Genomic DNA, 22,051 nt, shown 5'->3' with positions numbered 1-22,051 from the left:
AAGCTCAGAGAATCTGGCCCTTATACACTTTCCATTTTTAACTCTTTCATAAAGGGCAACAGTTCACTTAACAATTTGAGGGCCAAATCTCTGTGAGAGCTGACGTCAGCTGCCCGCCCCCTGCACCCACATCAACCGCTGACTTGCATGGGAATGCCCTGCTTTTTCATGGGAACGCCCAAGAAACGCAGGGCGTTTCCATGGGCTGAGCCCCCCGTTGCTGCCCCACGCCCCCCAGTCGCACTGCAAGGTGCGAGCGGGATTACAAACATGTCGTTCGCCGTGCCTGCTCACACCCTGCGTCTGCACATGCACAGAAATGCACCTGCACAGATGCAAAACATCGGTCCCAGATTAACCCCCAATTACCACACACATTTAAACCAAAATGGATGAAAATTGATATACACAGCAAAAAAAACATTGCTTTTCCCTGTAAATTTTGCACTCTAAAAATAGCTTACTGGTGTAGACTTCAATTTGATGAGTGATCTCATTAGCATGTACGTGTGTGTGATGTCATCAGCTGAGAAAATATACAAAGGACTACTTTTTCATTATATTCTTCTACCAAATCTATGCAGTTTTGTCCAATGCACGAGGCCAAGTTAGCTACAAATCAGTGTGGATGTTTATACCCAGGATGAGACAAATGAAAATAAATGTTTTGTTTGTTGGCACACTTTAAAGATTCTGGAGCAAACTGCAACATTCAATTATAGAGAGAGCACGTTTAAATATATTATTGCAAAGGAAAAAGGTAGTAGAAAATAAAATACATATTAGCGAAATAACAGTTTGTATCTAGTGGATTGCTATAAAAACATAACCAACATCCTTAGAATTTGTTTTTCTAAATATTCCCTATTATATTCTGTCTTACCTGGTTGGGAGTGTAAGCCATGTGGTGTTGGAAAATACTTTGCTGTGCAAAATGGGGGCAGTTGTCCTGCGGATGGAATAAGGCGTCCACCAGTACTTCCAGAAGATACAGCACCCACCTCCAGTGGCAGCCCCGACTGCCCCAAGGGCGGCATGTTTACAAATTCCCGGCCATCCATCTTTAATCAGAATATTTGAACCGTACCATGGTCTGGAGACCACCTTAAAATAAATAAATGATTTAAATGAATTAATTACATGAAGCACTCAGAGCATTATTAACATGCATTAGAAAAATGTTGCACTTTTTTATTGCTCTGTCAGGCAGGTCTCAACCTCTGTGAGCACTTACAGCATATTATTATTATAGTTTATTTATATGGCGCCAAATAATACTGTACATAAAACAAGAAAACTATGAATTACTGTACAACACCATTTAGGACAAATACATGGTAAATAAAAACAGGGTCTTGAGAGCATGTTTAAAGTTTTGTAGGGAGGTGGAGAGTCTGATAGGGAGGGGTAGAGAATTCCAGCGATAAGGAGCACAAAGGCCAAAATCTTGGAGGCAGGAATGGGAGGAAGTAATCAGTTGGCAGGAGAGGCAGCGTGCATTTGTAAAGCGAAGAGAATGGGAGGGAGTGTAAAGAAAGACAAGGCCAGATGTGTAGGTGGGAGAAGAATGGGTGATGGCTTTGTGTGAGCAGCTTAAATTGTATTCTGAAGGAAAGGGGGGGGGGCAGTATAATGTTTGTAATAGAGGGGAGGTGGAGCATTGAGGATTGATAGTGAGGATAGTGAGTTGGGCAGCACAGACAGTATAATGGTTAGAATTACTGCCTCACAGCACTGAGGTCATGGGTTTAATTACCACCATGCCCCTAACCATTTAGTTTGTATATTCTCCATGTGCTTGTGTGGGTTTCCTCTGGGTACTCTGGATTTTTACCAAATTCCGAGAGGTGCCAAATGGAGAGTGAGGAATCAAGATAAATGCCAAGGCAGCGTACTTGGGAGCTAGAGAACATAGTTGGTCTATCAATAAATATAGAAATTGTGGGATGCGAGGTTATGCGGGAGGGTGTGAAGATGTTATAAGCAAATTCTTAGACTTGTTAAGAATGTGCTGGGACATCCTAGAAGAGATAGCAGAAAGACATTTGGATATACGAGTAAGGAGAGATCAGCAGGAGAGGTAGATTTCAATATCATCAGCATAGAGATCATATTGGAAGCCGAATGAGCTCACCTAGAGAGGATGCATAGCAAAACAAAAGAAGGAGGACCAAGAACAGAGCCTTGGAGGACACCTACTGTCAGTGGAAGTGAAGGGGAGGTGAAGTCATGAGAGGAGACGGAGAAGGAGCGGTTAGAGTGATTGGAAGATAGCCAGGAGAGAATAATATCATGCAGGCCAAAGGAGTGAAGGATATGGAGAAGGAAAGGGTGGTCCACAGTGTTAAATGCAGCAGAGAGGTCAAGAAGAATAAGTAGAGAGTAGTGGCCCTTAGCTATGGCAGCATGAAGATCACTGCAGACTTTTGGGAGGGCAGTTTCAGAGGAGTGCAGAGGAAAGAGCCAGACTGGAATGGATCAAGCAGGGAGTGGGGGGAAATAAAGGCAGTAAGGCAATTATGGACAATGCGCTCAATGAGTTTGGAGGCAAAAGTAGAAGACGGTAGTTGGAGAGAGTGTCAGGAACAAGGGTAGGCTTTTCAAGAATGGGAAAGACAAGGGCATGCTTGACGGCAGAGGGGACAGTGACAGAAGAAACATTGAGGAAGTGTGCAAGGTTTGAACAGGAAGAAGGAAAGAGGTAGCCAAGGAGGAGGGAGGGGTGAACCGGATGAGGGCCATTACTTCAAAAATAAGTTAGAACTGGTGAAATAAATGGGGAGGTATTGTATAAGGAACTGGCATGTTCAGGACAGGACAGGAGAGAGGGAGAGAGGGAGAGAGAGAAAGAGAGAGAGAGAGAGATATCTTGGTGGATGTTGGTGATGTTTTTTTAGCAATCCACTAGATAAAAGGAGAAAAATAAGTTAGAACTGGTGAAATGGATGGGGAGGTATTGTATAAGGAACTGGCATGTTCAGGACAGGACGAGGGAGAGAGAAAGAGCGAGAGAGGGAGAGAGATGTGTGTCAAGCAGAGGGGATAAGGAAGCTATGTCAATGGCCTCAAATGTTCCATTTAGTAAATTTAGCATTAGGAGGTAGAGATAGAGAGGGATAAGTTAAATGAAAGCAGGTGATGTTCAGAGAGGTAAGGAGGGAGTTAGAGAAGTCAAAAATAGCACAGTGGTGAGTGAAGACTAGATCAAGTGAGTTCTCTCTTACATGGGATGGTGAGGAGATACACTGGGAGAGACCAAGTGATGATGTGTGATTAAGGAGTTTAGTGGCAGAGGATTCTGTGAGGATACCAATTGAGATGTTGAAATCACCTAGATAATGGAGGGAATGTCTGAAGAGAAGAAGTGAGCCAGGAAATTGGTGGGAGTGCCTGGGGGATGAAAAATTACAGCTATGTGAAGGTGAACAGGTATATGGAATGGACCTCAAATGTAGGGAATGTATGGGTTGGTTCTGGGTGTATGGTTTGGTAGGTGTAACCGGAGAACAGTAGGACCACAACACCATTGAGTCCCCAGGCCAGGGTGTGTATGTAGAGGAGAAAGAAGTTTGAGTGGTGCGCTATCAATAGCAGCCGGCACTGGGTTGTCAGGCCCAACAAAAATAAGAGAAAGGGAATATCCTGAAGCATTACTTCAGACCGCACTTTCTGAGGTTCTTCTGATGGATAGAGAAACATTGCTCCAAAATAAAAATAAAAATAAAAAAAGAAGTATAACACAATAGAGAAATCTCATTTATCAGTAAATATAATAGCCGCACTTCATATTTGTATTGTAACAAGCAATTATAGAGTCCTGCATCAGGACAAAATTCTATCTAACATTATTCCCCAAAAACCCATAATTATATATAAAAAGAACAGAACCCTTAAAACTATATTGGCTCCCAGCCATTTACAAAAAAAAAGAATTTAAATAAACTACCCCAAAAAACTGAGACACACCTAAATTGGCTTCCGGAAAAACCTAGAGGCTTCTTTAGGTGTTGAAAGTTCAAGTTCATATCAGTTCAAATCATTCATCAATTGTGACTCTACTCATATAATTTATTTACTAAAATGCAGTTGTAATCTCCCATATATTGGGAGGACAACCAGAACACTCCGTACCCGCTTCATGGAACACAGGAGGAACATTCTAAAAGGTTTTGTCAAACATAGCGTCTCACGACACTACAAACTAAAACATGGATCCAATCCATCATGTTTAAAAATAATAGGTCTAGAACATGTTGCAGGCACCTCACGTGGAGGGAACAGATATAATTTGTTATGTAAAAGAGAAATATTTTGGACCCTTAAGTTCAACTCTCTTCAAACAGACGGGCTGAATGAGACAATCGAACTCAATACGGTGTTATAAATGTTATATATCCCACTATGAGACAGTTCCATTGTCATATAAAAACATATGTGTGATTTCTAATAGATTGGAGTTAGATAAGAAAAATCTTTTATGAGGGAGCTCCCTCACCCACATACATCTGGTTCCTTATGGATAATTATGTACATTTATGTAGACCCATACACATATATATCTTTCTGTCATGTTACACCTGTTAATATCTCTGTATTTCTGTGTTTTACGCCATCTGAACTGTTTTTTGGATCTAATAAGAATGAAATAAATATATATGCCTGCCTTCTCTCATTAATATGAATAATTACAATTTTGATAAATTTACTGTAATCAAATATTGAGTTTTCTGTCTTAAATATATATAACAAGGTACTCGATGTCCCTCCTATCTTGATAGGTCTCATACATCCTTCCAGTAGTTGCTCAGTTATCCCTAGGGATTCTCCGCCGAGTGGTATGTTTATATCACAGGAGACGCCGGCTTGGTTGCCTGGCAACGCTGGGGGCGTGCACCGCATGCAATATGCGACTGCACGTAGGTGCACGTCTCCCTGTGGGGCTGGGGGCTGGGCCGGCGTCTCCTACGTTTGCAGGACGGTGCCGCATCACGTGACGTATCGTCACTATGCGCCCATTTCCTAGCAATGCGGCGGACGCAGTGTGGGATACTCGTGGGGATCCCCCCGCTCCTACCGCCTATACTGGCAATCGGCGGCTGGGGGGGGCTCCCTCGGGTACCCCGTACTGCACTGAACTAACCTGGAACCCCTAAATAAGGTAAAACTTCTATAATCAAGTTACATATACACAATCTATCGATCTATCCTGTACCTGGTTCCGGGTCACGTGACCCAATGAAATAGAACAATGTTTACTCTGCTTTATAAATGTTTTCTGTCATGAAAGTCCCAACTGCCTCCTGGACTGATAGAATACAATATTTTAATAATACTCAACGGTTATTTTAATCTTATATGCATGTTAATTCTTAGTATTGTATTAGTTAGCTATGTACAACAGGTGTTAATCAACACAGGTGCACCAATTAAACACCAATTGAGCAATAAACCCACTGCTATTTAAACTGGGCTGTGACTACCAGTCCACACTTGCTCCTGAGAAAGCCGCCCACAGATAAGCTGGAGAAACACGTTGAGCCTGATAATCCACTTGTCTGGACCCCCCATCCATTCCAAAAAGTGACCAGTCCATCCATTCTCCCAACGACAAAATATTACTCCACTAAAATCTGGACCTTCATCTGGGATACACGCCATATTCCTAATCCAGCTTAAAGGAGGACACTCGCCAAATAGGGAGGCTTGAGCCTTTGAAATTATAAGGCAAGGACATTCTGGAGTCACCTTCCCTGGACCAGCCATTTATCCAGGTGATATACAAAAAAGGATGGTAATATACCTAAATTACATCATTATGGAGTCCTAGACTTTTTCAATTGCCCAATTGCTCTTATAAGAAATTCCCACAGCACCTTTATTCGAATATTTTATTTTATATTTGTTATTATTTATGTATGCATACATTGTATATTCTTTTAGAAATGTATTGTTAGCTATAATATAATGTGAAAAATAAATTTCTACTTTTATAAACCGTTGAGTATACCTTATTGAAGCAGCTAGCGCCGGCACATCCCCTCTTTTCAGGGTGTGTATGTGTATGCAAGGCTCCCAGTAGGGAGAGCAGTGGAAGAAGTGGTGTCAGTGGGGGAAATCCAGGATTCTGTAAGGGCTAGGAGATTCAGGGTGTTGGATATGAACAGGGATGATGAGAGAGTAATGATGGTGTGGATGTGTACGCTAGGGAGGGAGACTGCAGGAGATGAGCATGGTGGTGGGATGACAGGGAGAGGAGGGAGTTGAGAAGGAGAGGCATAGGACCATTGTTGTGCAGATGTGGATCAGGGTGAGAAAATACCTGAGGAGGGAAAGGAAGCAGAGGGGTGGATGATACAGAGAAGGGGAAAGAGGAGGAGGTGTAGGAGACTAGAGGGAAGGATAGAGCAGGAAGCATGGTGTAAGATGTAGGATAATGTAGACAATGGGGGAAATTTACTAAGCTTTCTGATTACGGCCAATCCACGGTACAAATGGGTATGCCAAGGATTTGCCATAAACTAGGACCGAAGAATATGGCAAATTTACTAAGCTGCCATATTCTCTGGATTCATATCTTCCAATGGCGATGTCACTCATATTTGGCTGCCGTATTTATGGGCAAATGCGGCAGCATTAGTTATCTCACAGCCGGGGGAGACTTTTGACACAAGCTCCCAGCCAAAATTTGACAGACATGCCTGGTCAGCCTAGGCCACGTCCCTTGTGAAGTGACCCCTCCCCTCCAGGGGAACCCCGGCCTGGGCTGAAGCTTGGGGCTGTCCCCGGTGCCCCTGGGTGGTGGGCACTAGGCTAATGGCATAAAAGTGTAAAAAAGTTCAAGTTCAAGAAAGCCTCCCCTGCATGGCAGAAACACAGGTGTACTCATTACTCACTGACACACTTTCCAGGTCACCCGTAGATGGAGCATAACATGTTATACTCCTTTCACACTGCACTTGTTAAATGGTATATTGCCGTTTTTTCCCCTTTCAAAACGTTTAAGGCTGCAGTGGGAAAGTGCCAGAGTTGATTTACCGGTTTAAGATAACCGGTATTTCAACACGTTTAAAAAGCAGAGTCCTACACGTTTCAGAGCTCATTAAATATGCGCATATGTAATTTCCGGGCCCGCTATTTCCCATTCACGGCAGGGACTCCCGCCGATGAAATGGCAATCTCCTAATGGACCTTCCTCTGCTTCCTCCTCCTGAGCACGGACCTGCCCGGATCCCCAGTGCCTCAGCTGTCTGTGCACCAGCTGCAGCCTCCTCCTGAATCATGCTCCTGCATCAGTGTGGGAACTGCCGACTAGGAGCCCTGGCATGCCGCTGCCTACTGCACTGCCCCGCTACCCGGATGGATTGCTGCCAGGTACCAGGGGGGGCAGCAGGGTACAAGGGCAGGGGGGAGCGGGGTAACAGGTACCAGGGCAGGCTGGGGGAAGCGGGGGTACCAGCTGGTAGGTACCAGGGGAGGGGGGAGCGGGGTACCATCTGCCAGGTACCGGGGGGGCAGGACAGGTACCAGGGGACACGTAGTATATTACTGGTGAATTGCCGTTTTTGAACCTTTCAAAACGGGTTTAATGTGAATGGTACAAAAACGGTAATTAACCAGTCATTTACCATTTACAACATGCAGTGGGAAAGGGGTTTCAGGCTAGACACGTTTTAAAGTCTCATTTAACAATACTGGGTCTTTACCCATTTCTGCAGTGGGAAAGCAGCATTATAGGGTTTAGCATTTGTGCACCTTAATAAATTTAGCTACACAACTGACTGATTTGACAAACCGCACTAGCGGGAACTAAAGGATTATCCGAAATACATTTGATTTTTAGTATACACACTATATACCCATTATGGCCTGTGGTATAATACATAATGGGTGTGTGACAGGTGTAATAGGCATTATGAAGTTTTGGCGTGCCCTATTTTTAGTCTGTCTTGCTCCTACACTTTCATCCTGGCTCCTAGAATTTAAAGAAATTTGTCGAGCTCTGCACTATGTGGAGCATTTTAACTTTTATCCAAGGTATATAAAGAATTTAAGAGTGGAGATTGTAAGCTGAGTATTTGCACAAAATATCTTGTGAGAGTAAACAATCCCTGTAACAAGCCAGCTCAGGAAACTCAGCCGAGCCAAGGGGTGCCGGACGGGATCCCGACAGTCATTAACCCGACGTCGGGATCCCGACAGTCATTAACCACGACATCGGGATCCTGACTGTTAAAACACCAACGGCCGGGTTCCCGACGGCCATCGGCTATTTTCCCTCGTGGGGGTCCACGGCCCCCATAGAGGGAGAATAGAATAGGTGGCTCGCGTAGCGAGCCACCGTGCCCGCATCGTGGCAAGCCCGCAAGGGCTTTGTTGCGCTGGCCACGCTGTCTGAGTCCGGGCAGTCGGGATTCCGACTGTCGGAGAAACATACCACACCCGAGCCAAGGAGGAGGAGGCATACAGCAGCGGGGACAGGGCACAGTACAAAGGATCCAGGAACTCCTTGACTCGGGGTATCAAACTCGCAAAAAGGGAATATACAGACAAGTTGACGCACAAGGACCCTGTGGCAGTTATGGAATGGCATGCAAGCCATCACAAATTACAAGAAAGCCCAACCACAGTCTGAAACCAGCCATGAACTTGCAGAAGACCTGAACAAGTTTTATTGCAGATTTGAGAAGGCCATACCTCCCCCACTCCATCACAAAGACCACCACTCCCAGACCAGAAGCAGTTCTCAAAAGAATAAAACCTAAGAAGGCTGCGGGACCGGATGGTGTGTCACCATCCAGCCTTAGGACCTGTGCAGCTCAGCTCGCCCCCATCTTCACAACGATATTCAACTCCTCCCTGGACTTGTGCAAGGATCCTGCCTGCTTCAAATGGTCTATCATCGTCCCGGTCCCCAAGAAAACACCATCGAAGGACCTAAATGAATTCAGGCCAATTGCACTAACTTCAGTGGCCATGAAAGCATTTGAAAGACTAGTACTGAAGCACCTGAGAGAAGTGACCAACTCTCACCTTGACCCCATGCAGTTCGCCTACCGAGCGAACAGAAGTGTAGAGAATACGGTCAACCTCGGGCTGCACCATATTTTACAACACCTCGACCACCCAGGCACCTATGCGAGAGTCCTATTCGTGAACTTCAGCTCAGCATTTAACACTATCGTCCCCAGCATCCAGCAGCCAAAACTCCGCTCCTCAGAGGAGTCCCAGGATCAACATCTTCATGGATAGTGAACCTTCTAACAGCAAGGTAACAGGTGTCAAAGCTGGCGCCTTCTCGTCTAGCACACAAACAATCAGTACTGGAGCCCCCCAAGGATGGATCCTCTACCCTCTGCTCTTCTCTCTCTACACAAATGACTGCACCTCAACTGAGCAGTCAGTGAAAATCATCAAATATGCAGACGACACCACTATCATCGGCCTAATCAAGGATGGTGACGAGACAGGGTACAGGCGTGTAGTGGAGAAGCTGACCCAGTGGTGCAGCAGCAACAACCTTGATCTAACCCCACCAAAACAGTTGAGATGGTGGTCAACTACAGGAAAAAAACAAATGCACTGGTCCCACTAACAGTAGCCAACACAGTGATGTTGCGGGTTGAATCCTTCAAATTCCTAGGAACAACCATGTCTAGCGACCTAAGATGGGGATTAAACATAACCACAAATATCAAAAAGATCCAATAGGCAACTCAGGAAATTCAACATCCCACAGGAGCTGCTGTGCATTATTCTATACCACCATTGTGGAGTCTGTCTTATGTTCCTCGATCACAATCTGGTACAGTGACGCAAGCGAGAATGACAAACAAAAACTGCAGAGGGTAGTGAAGGCTGCAGAAAGGATCATAGGGACAACCTCCCCCCCGATAAGGGATCTGTTCTCATCCAGGGTAAGGAAATGCACTGAGAAGATCACAAAGGACAAGCTGCATCCCGGCCACAACCTGTTCAACATCCTACCATCCGGAAGACGGTTCAGGTCTGACCCCGCCAAAACATCCAGATCCGCAAGAAGTTTCTTTCCATTAGCCGTCCATCACCTGAACAATCCAATCAAAGCTAATGCAATCCCAATATCAACAGCCAAACAACGTGACCCTATTTGGCGACCTATCCACCATAGTCGTAGCTAGAAATGTAATGTCTTAATGTAATGTATGTTCCTTCCCCTTACCCCTGTTTGATGCTTCACTGTAATCCACCAAAAATTCCTAGTGTGCGCAAGCATACATGGCCAATAAAGTTTAATCTATTCTAATTAAAACTTCTTTAGCTGCTGCAATTGCGCCTTCCTCACAATAGCATCTCTATTGAACTCCCATTTCAGATCCAGAGAAAACACAGAACACAAAAATGTAAAAAAAAGTATTCACAATGCTATCAGCTAGAGCAGTGGTTTCCAACCTTGGTCCTCAAGTACTTTCAGAAAGTGTGATTTTGCGGCAAAATCTGTGTTTTTTGCACCTCATTAAGTATGCAAATTCAGGGGAAACTGCGATTTCGGACGTTTTTGGCGAAAATATCGCAAAAGTCACATTTTCGCATCTCATTAAATGTCACCCTACATGAGGATGCCTCCGTAAGTCCACTATCATCTTCATGATTTTAAGCAGATTTTACTCCAAGTTGTTCTAACTGCAACAAAAGGTCAACAGTTCAATCACTTCTGTAAATGGACTCCTCGCCATCCCTAATAAGGCCCATAACCGTAATGTTATCTGCAAATTTCAAGAGTTTTACAGATGGATCAACAGAGGAGCAGAGCAGTCTTTCATTTATAGGGAAGAAAGCAAAGGAAAGAGGACACATCTTTAAGGAACTCTCATACTTATTGTCTGAAAACTAGATGTAAAATTTCCCCAACCTTACCAGATGCTATCCACCAAGAAATTTACAATCCAATAACACGTAGATATTGGAACCCCAAGACTGATAAGTGTAGAATATAATAGTTGTGACCACTCACTGCCCATGCCAAGTAATCACAGATTGGGTTTGGATCTCATTGGACCTGGCCAATAGGTTATTCCCGCTTACCATATGTGACTGCCTGTTACTGACTCCACTTACTTCGCAGTGGATAGGTTATGTTGCTGCAACCACCAGGCTCCTACCACATGGCACCTGGAATCACATTACTGCCCAGGCTCCTACAATCGGCACCTGAATAGCTATTACTGCTGTGTATGCATTAAAATGCTGCTAACACACCTCCTGATTGGAATCTCCTGGTTCTCCACTGGTCACTGGTCACTAACCAGGCCTCTGCAATAGTAGCTGGCAGAGGGCAGAGCTTGGACACGTTGGGCTCAAACCAGGACATATGGAGAAAGGGAACATGTATGTCATATTCCTGTTGGATGCAAGATGAAGAAACTGTTGTATTGAATTCAAAGATGTATATTTGCTCAAAAAAGTCTTTAAAAAGAAACTAAAGATAAAGGTAAATTTACTAAGATGGGAGTTCTTTTGAAGATGGGATGTTGCCCATAACAACGAATCTGGTTAAACTTTTTTGTTATTTGGCACTTTCTAGAAGAGAATAGCTAGAATCTGATTGGTTGATATTAGCAACATTCCATCTTCAATAGGACTCCCATCTTAGTAAATTTACCCCTAAATCCATCGCTAAAGGTGCTAAGAACTATTTCAATGCAAAAAAAAAAAAGAGGTTTACCGCAGCCTCTCTCTTGGCTCCCAGGCCCAAGACACAATGGGGGAAATTTACTAAAGGAAATTTGTAAAAAATAGGTGTATTTGTATCCAGAAATACACTTATTTTTGACATTTACTATCCCGAAAATACGGCAATTCGTCGTATTTGTATTGATAGCACATCAATACGAATACGAATTGCTGTATTTTCAGGATAGTAAATGTCAAAAATAAGTGTATTTCTGGATACAAATACACCTATTTTTTACAAATTTCCTTTAGTAAATTTCCCCCAAATACATCTAACATTACTCAGGAACTGGAAAGTTAGAATTCTCCTTTGATATATTGATCACACATATTTCAAGTATCTGTACGTTTTTGCAGAAATGAGATTTGCATTTGACTTCTTAACAAACAAATGGTTCTCAACCTTCCCTCCATATACCTTTTAGGATTTGTATATCAATCATACATTACTAGGGATTCGGTATGAAATACCGACGGTCAAAATACGGACAGCTATTGACCGACGGTCAAAATCCCGACATGGTCAAAATACCGACATTTAAAATCCCGACAAGGTAAAAATTCCGACATATAGAATGTAGACAGGTGAAAAAGTCAACATGACTTTCGGTCAACAGGTCGTCATGTTTTTTTTCACTGTTTTTTTTTACCCGAATGTCATCACAGTCGACATGGACACAGTTGGAAGTCAACCGCAGCCCCTTGCATCACTCGCGATGCTTCGGGCATGGTGCCTTGCTGTGCTCAGCACACTATTTTATTCTCCCACCACGCCCTAGTGGATGGTAGGGCATGAAATACCGACTGTTGGCACATGTCGGCTCAAAAAAAAAAGAGGAAAAACCCATGTCGACCTCGCGACCTGTTGACCAAAAGTCATGTTGACTTTTTCACCTGTCTACATTCTATATGTCGTTATTTTGACCTTGTCGGGATTTTAAATGTCGTTATTTTGACCTTGTCGGGATTTTAAATGTCGGTATTTTGACCCTGTCCGTATTTTGACCTTGTCATGATTTTGACCTTGTCATGATTTTGACTGCATCCCAGTACTAGCTTTCTTATAACACAAATACAGATTACATTTCAAAAAGGACAATCTAATTTTTTTTTCCTTTATACTTGATACAGAGCAGTGGCTCCAGATTTGTGTATTTAGGCACCCTGGGGTGCCTCAGCATTCAGCACACATGCAGGTGTGCCTTGGGCTCTGGTCGAGGACCAAGTCAAATTATTTATGGTCAATGTAACAGGCAAAACCAGTACTGGTGACTGTCAATCATAACATATGTGGACACATAGAAGCAAATCATGTCCCTCGCCACATAATTGACCCTAAGGATGTTATAGATAAACACAATGTATTTAATTTTTATATTAGTTCATACAAAACATTTGTCATTGGAAATTTTTGGATGCTCTAGGGCAGGCATTCCTAACCACGGTCCTCAAGGCACACCAACAGTGCATGTTTTAGTGATATCCAGGCTTCAGCACAGACGGATTAATCAGAATCACTCAGGTACTAATTAAGTCACCTGTGCTCAAACCTGGATATCACTAAAACCTGTACTGTTTGTGTGCCTTGAGGACCGTGGTTGGGAATGCCTGCTCTAGGGTGCCATAATTCAAAAATATTTGGGAACCACTGACATAGAGAACCACCTTTCAACAGGATACTGAAGTGCACTGACCAACATCAAAAGCTCTTTTTATCACACTAGCACAGTGGTTCCCAAACCTTTTTGAACCACCGCTCCCTAGAATATCGGAATATTTTTCATGGCACCCCTAGGTCAAAAGTTTCTTGTTGATAAAATTAGACAAAATATAAAATTCAGTAAATTATGTTTATATGTCATCCTTAGGCTCAATTATGTAGTGAGAAACCAGATTTGCTTTTTTATTGCCCATATATTTAATTATTGGCGGCAACCAACTCTGGTTTTGCCTATAGCTTTGCCCATAACTATTATGAATTTCTCCTAGACCACCAATCCAAGGCACCCCTGCAGGTGTGCCAAGGCACCCCAGTTTGGGAACCACTGCACTAGGAGGTTCAGCAGCATATGACGTCCTATATGAGAATGGTCCAAGAACTGTCCCATGTCAATGCATTTTACAACCAAAAAAACTTAATTCCTAAATTAATTTCTCAAGCGTTCCCATAATTCTCCAAATGCACAAAGCACAATGAATATAATATTATTAAACAAACATTTAGTCATTACAGTGCATGGTGCCTAGCACTGGTTCGAGTTTATCCTCAGGCCACAGTATTCCTGGAACAATTGCATTGAATTCCACAAACAGGACCCTCACATACGTACCAAGCAAGATGTTGTAAGATATAATGCAGCCCTGTATTGACTGCATCCCCTACTGACCTATTTTCTCAATAACTAAAATACAACGGGTTCAAAAGGGGACCTGCAGTGTCCTTCAGATGGGCTTACACCAATCATTCAATGGTTTCATGACCACAGATGTCAAAACAACTGGACTGTAATCATTCAAACCAGGGGTTCTCAAACTGAGGCCTCAGGACCCCACACAGTTCATGTTTTCTGGGTCACCCGGCAGATGCACAGATGCATTCGTTACTCATTGACACATTTTAGAAGATCCAGAGGTGGAGCTAATTTTTTCAGCACCGAGTTTGAGAATCTGTGCATTTATTTGGTACTGGATTGAATGAAGAACACTTAAATAAGGAACCACAGCTAATTTCAAAGATATATTAAAGATCTTTGTAAAAAGGGAGCTATCTGTTTATCAAAAAATTTCAGAATAGATGGTAACCACTATCCACACAATCTGGACATCAGCCCTCTGAACAGTTCAGGCAATCCCTAGTCCCCAACCTTCTATAAAGGTAAAATACCTGTAGAATGAGGTGGGGACATTACATGAGGTTCCATAAGTTGAAATAGTATGATAATAAGTAGTAAGTGGAGTGGGATGTATGACATCAGCAACAGGCTGGATATTCCTGTATTCATCACAGCCTCTGGCTACTCCTAGCTTGCGATGATTGGTCCCCAGTGGAAAAATTGATGTGCCTCTACTGCTGCTTTCACACCGCAAAACCTGCTTAGACCAGGTAGTTAAACCTTTTTTTTTTTTTTAAATGGGTCGGAGCAAGTTTAACCCCTTTCACATCGCATGTAAATACCTGGTCTAAAGCAGGTTTGCTGTAAGAAAGCAACTGAGACATCCCAGAGATGCGCTGGGCAGTGACCTCTTGGAGGTATAGAGAGAGGGGATCAGGCACCAGAGCCCGCACCTAGACTGCCAGCAGGAGCTCCCGCACTGCAGGCAGGGAGGAGAGCTGCAGGACACTGGAAAGGTAAGGGCTGGAAAGGTAAGCATTAGCTGGTCCCCTCTGAGCTAGCGCAATGCATATTAAATGAGCCGGACGCTCATTACATATTTGCATATGTAATGACCGGGCGACTCAAATATGGACTGCGCTGGGGACAAATAGTGCTCACTGCTGCCTGGGTACCATTTCAGACAGCAAAAAAAAAAAAAAAACGGGTCTGAAAAGGGTAGGACCCTGCTTTTTTACCGTTTCCCAAAAAAACTTTATTTGGAAAACGGTAACACTCTGCACCTTTCAGACCGCACATATTACCATTTTAAAATGGTTAAAAATCTACAAAATACAGTTTTTTTAGTGCGGTCTGAAGGGGGCATAACAAAGGGTTTTGGACATTTTCACTCAGCTGTGATGTCTTGGCAAGGCAAGAGTTCACTATAGCAGGGTGATGTTTAACTGATCGCTGGCCGCTGCACATTAGTGGCCGTGCGATCAGGTCTCAATTACCCCCATGTTGCACTGTAGGTGGGTCTGATGTAACATGTGCAGAGAGATTTGGATTTGGGTGGGATGTGTTCAAACTCTAAATTGCAGTTTAAAAATAAAGCGGTCTAATATCTATGGGCTACATGCAGAAGCCGATAGTATTTACCCTGCACAGAAACAATATAAATGTATTTGCTCCCCTTGCATTGCAGAATGGGTAATCTGGAAGGCGCATGCAGCGTCAGTTCCTGCAATCGATGCCAGTGCAGGATGGATATTGCGAGAGGGGAATCTAAAAATCTATCTCATACCCTCCAACTGTACCGATTTAGCCGGTACAGTACAGTTTTTTTATGGTCTGTACCGGCTAAATACAAATGTACCGAATGTACTGTTTTTTTCACATTTCCCAGCCGCTCCTCTCACTCCAGTGATGCTGGTCGGATCAGGCACTGCGCAGGTTAAGATCTAGCCAAGTGCACCCGTTCCCGGAGGTGCATTGCGGCCTGGGACAGCGTGCGTCGCGCAATGACACCACGCAGCCCACGGCCCTGCTCCCGAACGCTGCCTCACACAGGTTTTGAAATTCTTGGCGGACGCGGCAGGGCAGCAGCGTCTCTGAGGTGGGAGGTGAGCGGGAGCCCCCAGCAGCGGCATATTCAGCTGGGAGGTGAGGGGGAGCGCTCAGCAGCATATTCAGCGGGGTGGTGAGGGGACCGCTTGAGTGCCTCTGTTAATTCCCGTATCACAGTCTATTGTGCCTAGAGGGCCCCCTCGGCAGCTGCTTCAGGAACCCACGGAGTGCCCGGCTGATATAATGAAAAAAATGGCCAATACACATTTGGAAAGGGAGCGTAACCACGCCCCCTTTATCATTGACCACAGCCACGCCCCCTTTCCAATTGTGTACCGATTTCTGTCCATGAAATGTTGGAGGGTATGCTATCTCCTGCTACTATGACTCTATAAACTCTGAAGGTGGTGTGAATGTGGCAAAACTCTGTAAAAGCTTCACTTTTCAGGGTTTAGTACATACAGTACTGGTCAGATCGTAGCCCATATTGAAACAAGTGACAATTAGCATCTGCAGAGAGATTTCTGTGAAAACTCCTGCATTATGCTTGCTATTAGTACATGGCAACAAAACACAAACCTACACAGAAACTTCAGTTTCTACATACTTTTATGTAAGAAAAAGTTGGATAAACAGGCCACTAAGGGGCATATATTTACAGAATTACGTAATTGCTGAAAATATTAACACTCCTTTTCAGAGGCTACTTTCATTGTTATTGCAAATATCCCTGTTATATGTGTAGGGAAATCCTCTGGGATAGCGGCAGCGATAAGCAGTGTATCTTTGCATTTTGGAGGAGTTTTGCATGTTTGTGAAAAATAACTCATGGGGGAATCTGGCACTGCACATTTACAGAATTCGAACTAGTGCTGGATAGAGGCTGCAGGAGGGGGATCAGAAGATCTCTCAAATGAGACTATGGGGGAAATTTACAAAAAGAAATTTGTAAAAAAATAGGTGTATTTGTATCCAGAAACACACTTATTTTTGACATTTACTATCCCGAAAATACGGCAATTCGTATTTGTATTGATGTGCTATTGAAACGAATACAAATTGCCGTGTTTTCAGGATAGTAAATGTCAAAAATAAGTGTGTTTCTGGATACAAATACACCTATTTTTTACAAATTTCCTTTAGTAAATTTCCCCCTATGCCTCCTTAGCTTAAAGCAGTTTACATTCACCATATATGACGATGGTGTAAACTAATGTGGCTTTTTAGCGGTTCAATACATGCTGTAGGTCCAACTGTAGTCCTGAATCATAATAATGGGTACTGTGATAGGATATAATGTAAAATCTCCTGCTTATGCTATTAGATCATATTCACAAACCATAAAATTATGCAGAATCTTCAGTTTATACATAATTGTATGGAGAAAAAGCTTCATAATTGTATTTTACAAAGTATATGTTGAAGAACACCAATCATCTATTGAAATAAAACTAGCCATCCATTACAACGACATCATTGCAAACAGCCAAATACAGTAGATGCTGGCATCCCCCCCCCGAGATCACCAGGGGCACATTTATCATAGAGATGGGGGATGCAGTTGCTGGAGAGAATGGAGGGATCACAGAAGGCATCAGACCTGCTGTCATTTACCTGCAATTTGGGCTCTATTCCTGCGATTGATCGCCGCAATTGCAGGAAGAGAGCCCAAATTCAAAGTGAATTGCATATTGTATGGGGGCCTTAACTTTTTAAAATGGAACTTTACAATTTGATACCTTGAAACAATTATATATTTGCATTATGAAAATACATCACTATTGAGGTTTGCCGTTCACCTACTCTGGGACATCAGAAGTTGAAAGCAAGTTGAATGCATGGTTTAAATAATTATTTCTTAAAATCTGACTATCAGTATATTTATTTATTTATGACATTTACAGTGAGGGAACTGTTATCCATTTAACTAGCTAATATTTCCAAAAACGCTTCCAAAATTGTTAAATGTTTATTATTTGGTTATGTATATTTAACCCTGATTCAGAAAAATCTTGTTATCAAATATGCAGATGCATTAATACAATTATACAGAGTGAGGGTTAAATTGCTATTTGGTCATTTAAAAAAGAAATCAACAATTTTGGGGAAAACTTTTACATCATTAACATTTTTTTAAACTGTATAAAATACCGGTTGACAAGAGAGGGGTGTGGGTATGGCCATACAGGTTGTCAAAAGCTACAAAAGGAATACAATTTTCTAAAGTGATGGGAGACAGCAAGGCGATATTCAATTGATGGTGGATATCATGCTGATCATGCCCATTATGGCAATGCATTGTAGCTAAACCCAACCAAAATAATGAGTGGGATGCAAAAAGTCCCATTTGAGTCCTCAAACAGGTCACTTGTCCCACATTTCAACTCACCGGCCCTGAAAGTCTGAGCTTAATTGATTGGGGGTAAATTTACACTACACTAGAACGATTCATTTTGAAAAATCAAATGTTTGATTTTCCCAACTAGGCAGACCAACTGTTTTTGCCTTTTTTTTCCACTGTGTAAGAGCAAATGATTGATGACTGTTTGCCACTTCACATTGCCATGGCTGGTTGGCATGAAACAGTTCTGAGGTTTGGCCAGTATAGGCAGTGGATTTAAAAAAAAAAAAAAAAGAGGATATTTCCTATATAAAAGATAAACATTATCGGTTATTATGATGAGTAAAAAAATTTTTGCTTGCCAATTTTCACACCTATTTTGACAAATTCACTTGGCACTCAAAGGGTTAATAATCAATAGAAGGATGTTTATCTAGCAACAGGTTATAAAAATACAGAATGGTTTTTCCATGAAAAACATTTGAACTATGCACTGTATTGAATCTACTGTGTATTTATTTATTCATTTATTAACAGTTTCTTATATAGCGCACACAAATTCGGCAGCGCTTTACAGAGAATATTTGAACATTCACATCAGTCCCTGACCCAGTGGAGCTTACAATCTATATTCCCTACCACATGTACATGCACACACAAAGATTCTATAGTTAATTTTGTTGGGAGCCAATTAGCCTACTAGTATATTTTTGGATTGTGGAAGGAAACCGGAGTACCGGGAGTAAACCCACGCAAGTACAGGGAGAATATACAAACTCCGCACAGTTAGAGCCATGGTGGAAATTGAACCCATGACCTCAGCGCTGTGAGGCAGTAATGCTAACCATCCATACTGCCCTAATGCACTAATGTGTAGCATTTCAATGGTAACTTTAATTATTCTTTAAGATTGCATATTTCTAAAGAGATGGTCACTGACTGTGAACTCTTTTGAGGGGGTAGGCAGAAAAAGGATGGGAATGATGTAAAATATACAGACTAAACCAGGCATTTCAAAACTGTGGCCCTCCAGCTGTTGTGAAACTATACATCCCAGCATGCCATAGTTTTAGCATCTCCTAATAGCTCAACTGTGGCAAGTCATGCTGGGACTTGTAGTTTCACAATAGCTGGAGGGCTATAGTTTGGACATACCTGGACTAAACTGTTATAGTGTGTACACATGGTTTGATCTGGTGGCTGCCAGGACCCAACAGGGGGTCAGCAACGGCTGGCAGGGAGAGAGGGACTATATAGTCAAAATTGGTAGCCAAAATTGCATTATGTGTCCACATCTTAAATGGGCATACAGATGGGGCAATTTCAGACCCATTTCTAAGCGATCTGACGAGATCACTTAGAAATTAAGCACTGATCACTCTGTGTCTATGCCCTGCAGCAATGGCATTGTGCGGCACCGCATGTCGCTATCGCCCGTAGGGAAAGCCCATGCTTGAACTGGCTTTAAATAGGTTTATTGTTGAATTGAAAAGTTTTTCATGAATACAACAACACATTATTGCCCTGAAGTTAATATGTCACAATGTCTAGGTCTCCTCATTGTAGATGGAAACATGTTAATGGTAGGAACCTCAGCAGGATCGCTCAGCATAAGAATCATGGGTACTGTATGATCATGCACGTCGCTAAGCTAAATCGCCAGGTCACCCCATGTGTACAGGGCTTTATATTTTACTGTAAATACATAACAAGGAAAAAATAATATTTTCTAGTTAGAAAAATAGTATATGAAGTGATTCTCAATTACATTCTAATATTTAGGACTGAATTTAGACTTAGCCTTGACAAATAAAATAAAATCAAAGAATATTAATCTAAAATAATCAAATGTACACTAACAAATACATGCCAATGTGTAGATGCCACCTTTGCCAATGTGTAGCTGCATCCTTTAATTTAAAGGTGCATTTGTAGAGGTTCCTACCATTAACATGTTTCCATCTACAATGAGGAGACCTAGACATTGTGACATATTAACTTCAGGGCAATAATGTGTTGTTGTATTCATGAAAAACTTTTCAATTCAACAATAAACCTATTTAGAAACTGTAAATAAATAAATAATATAGTAAAAATACACAATAATTATAGTTATACCCCAAAACCCAGCTCTACCAGAATATACTTTTGTTTTAACTGCCTTTGATTGATTGTTTTGTATGAACAGATTTAATGCAATTAAGCAAATGTGAGAGAGATAGATAGATAGATAGATAGATAGATAGATAGATAGATAGATAGATAGATACAAACATGCAAAATAAAATAACTCCCATTACGACTGTATGACTGAATCCATATATTTACAATATTTTCTAGCATTAAAATAGAGGAATCGTTTGTGGCGAATTTTAATACTACGAGGTACTGTATACACCACAATCCTCTAAACAGACGATTTTCAAGCCTTTGCAGCAGACATCCATAAATCGAACAGAAACGACCACAAGATGCCCGATGCGTGCATCTTCACTGGGAATAAAAAAAACTAGGGGAAATGCCACCCGATATACGGGTGAATATTTGGAGTAAAGATGGCTGCTTTTCTGTAACCGAATATCATTTCTCAGCACCCTGGATTTCATCACATATACAGCTTACATATGTAGCTGATCTGAGTATCTACTACATATATTTGCACCCCATAGTAAGTAATGGAGACACGTTTACCTGCAGTAGGTTCCCGCTGCTCCTGCTCTTAAGAGAACTGTTATTCCTCCGGAATGTTACATTTACAGACCCAGAAAAACAATACGATGTACTCTACTGGTGACGACTCGTTCCCACCTCTATTTACAATTAACAGGAGGCACCATACTGACTTTTATAATCCAAAATGTTCTGTCCATAGCCAAGTAACCCATTATCCGGTGCTAGAGACAGGAGAAGACGCATTTTACCATTCGCAGCACAACCCTGAGAGCACTGCACTAATAGGAATGAAACAAGCATTGTGTGGCCGTGCCCACCTCCTCCTATTCAACCTATCCTCAGCTTGTAGTAGTTTCCTGGTTAGTCGGCTCTGCTGCCACTCACTCGCGTGTAAACACTTTGGCTGCCAGCCACCTCCATTAAGGCAGATATGGAGTAAGAGATGCTCCTGTTTCAAGGCTTCCCAAAAATGACTGAATGGTTCAAACGAATGGTGAGAATTTCTAGCGGAGGTTTTCAGGCTGCCCTGGGCCGGACTTTTCCTTCTATTAAATAAAATGTAATTCTTATCTTAAATTTCAGGTCTTAAATGGACGCAGTTTGCGGGCTCTGCTTTCGAAAGGATCTTCTTGTCTGTAGCTGTTGTTTTTTAGGGTGTTGGGATTTTGGATGCAGCTGCAACACTGCCCAGAATGTATTATATGTTCGTTCGATCTATCTATCTAGCTATCTATCTATCTATCCATCCATCCATCCAGTATTCCAGCACCAGTAGGCTGAAAGCAACAGAGCAGCACCTTGAGCGTTGATAGAAAGATTCAGCTTCCAGGGGTTAAGGAAAAGAAATGTATTCTGTTAGCTGACATTCGTGGTTAAAAAAAAAATATCCCATGACAAAAGCCGTTCTTTATGCACATTACAGGGGAACATGACAAATATCTTGTGA

At 42.3% G+C, this 22,051-nt stretch overlaps 1 protein-coding gene across 4 annotated transcripts in view; it reads right to left on the bottom strand.

Moving 5' to 3' along the window:
• TNRC18 (trinucleotide repeat containing 18) overlaps positions 1-21,556 on the bottom strand; it is a 351,855-nt gene extending 330,299 nt beyond the window's left edge. For 2 of the 4 annotated variants that reach the window (XM_083153573.1, XM_083153574.1), the window contains exon 1: positions 884-1,020. Coding sequence is in view for 2 of the 4 variants with exons in the window: in XM_083153575.1 (XP_083009701.1) it covers positions 884-1,061 (178 nt within the window). In the remaining 2 variants the exon portion in view is untranslated. Of the gene's footprint in view, positions 1-883; positions 1,105-21,123 lie in introns of those variants that run through there. The other 2 variants (XM_083153575.1, XM_083153577.1) reach the window with 2 other exon arrangements.
• Positions 21,557-22,051: the final 495 nt, after the last annotated feature.

The sequence above is a fragment of the Crinia signifera genome, chromosome 7 (assembly GCF_055691185.1).
Source record: "Crinia signifera chromosome 7, ASM5569118v1, whole genome shotgun sequence".
Lineage (NCBI taxonomy): Eukaryota > Metazoa > Chordata > Amphibia > Anura > Myobatrachidae > Crinia > Crinia signifera.
The sequence above is the reverse complement of the archived record's forward strand: the minus strand, read 5'-3'. Positions and strand labels throughout refer to the sequence as shown.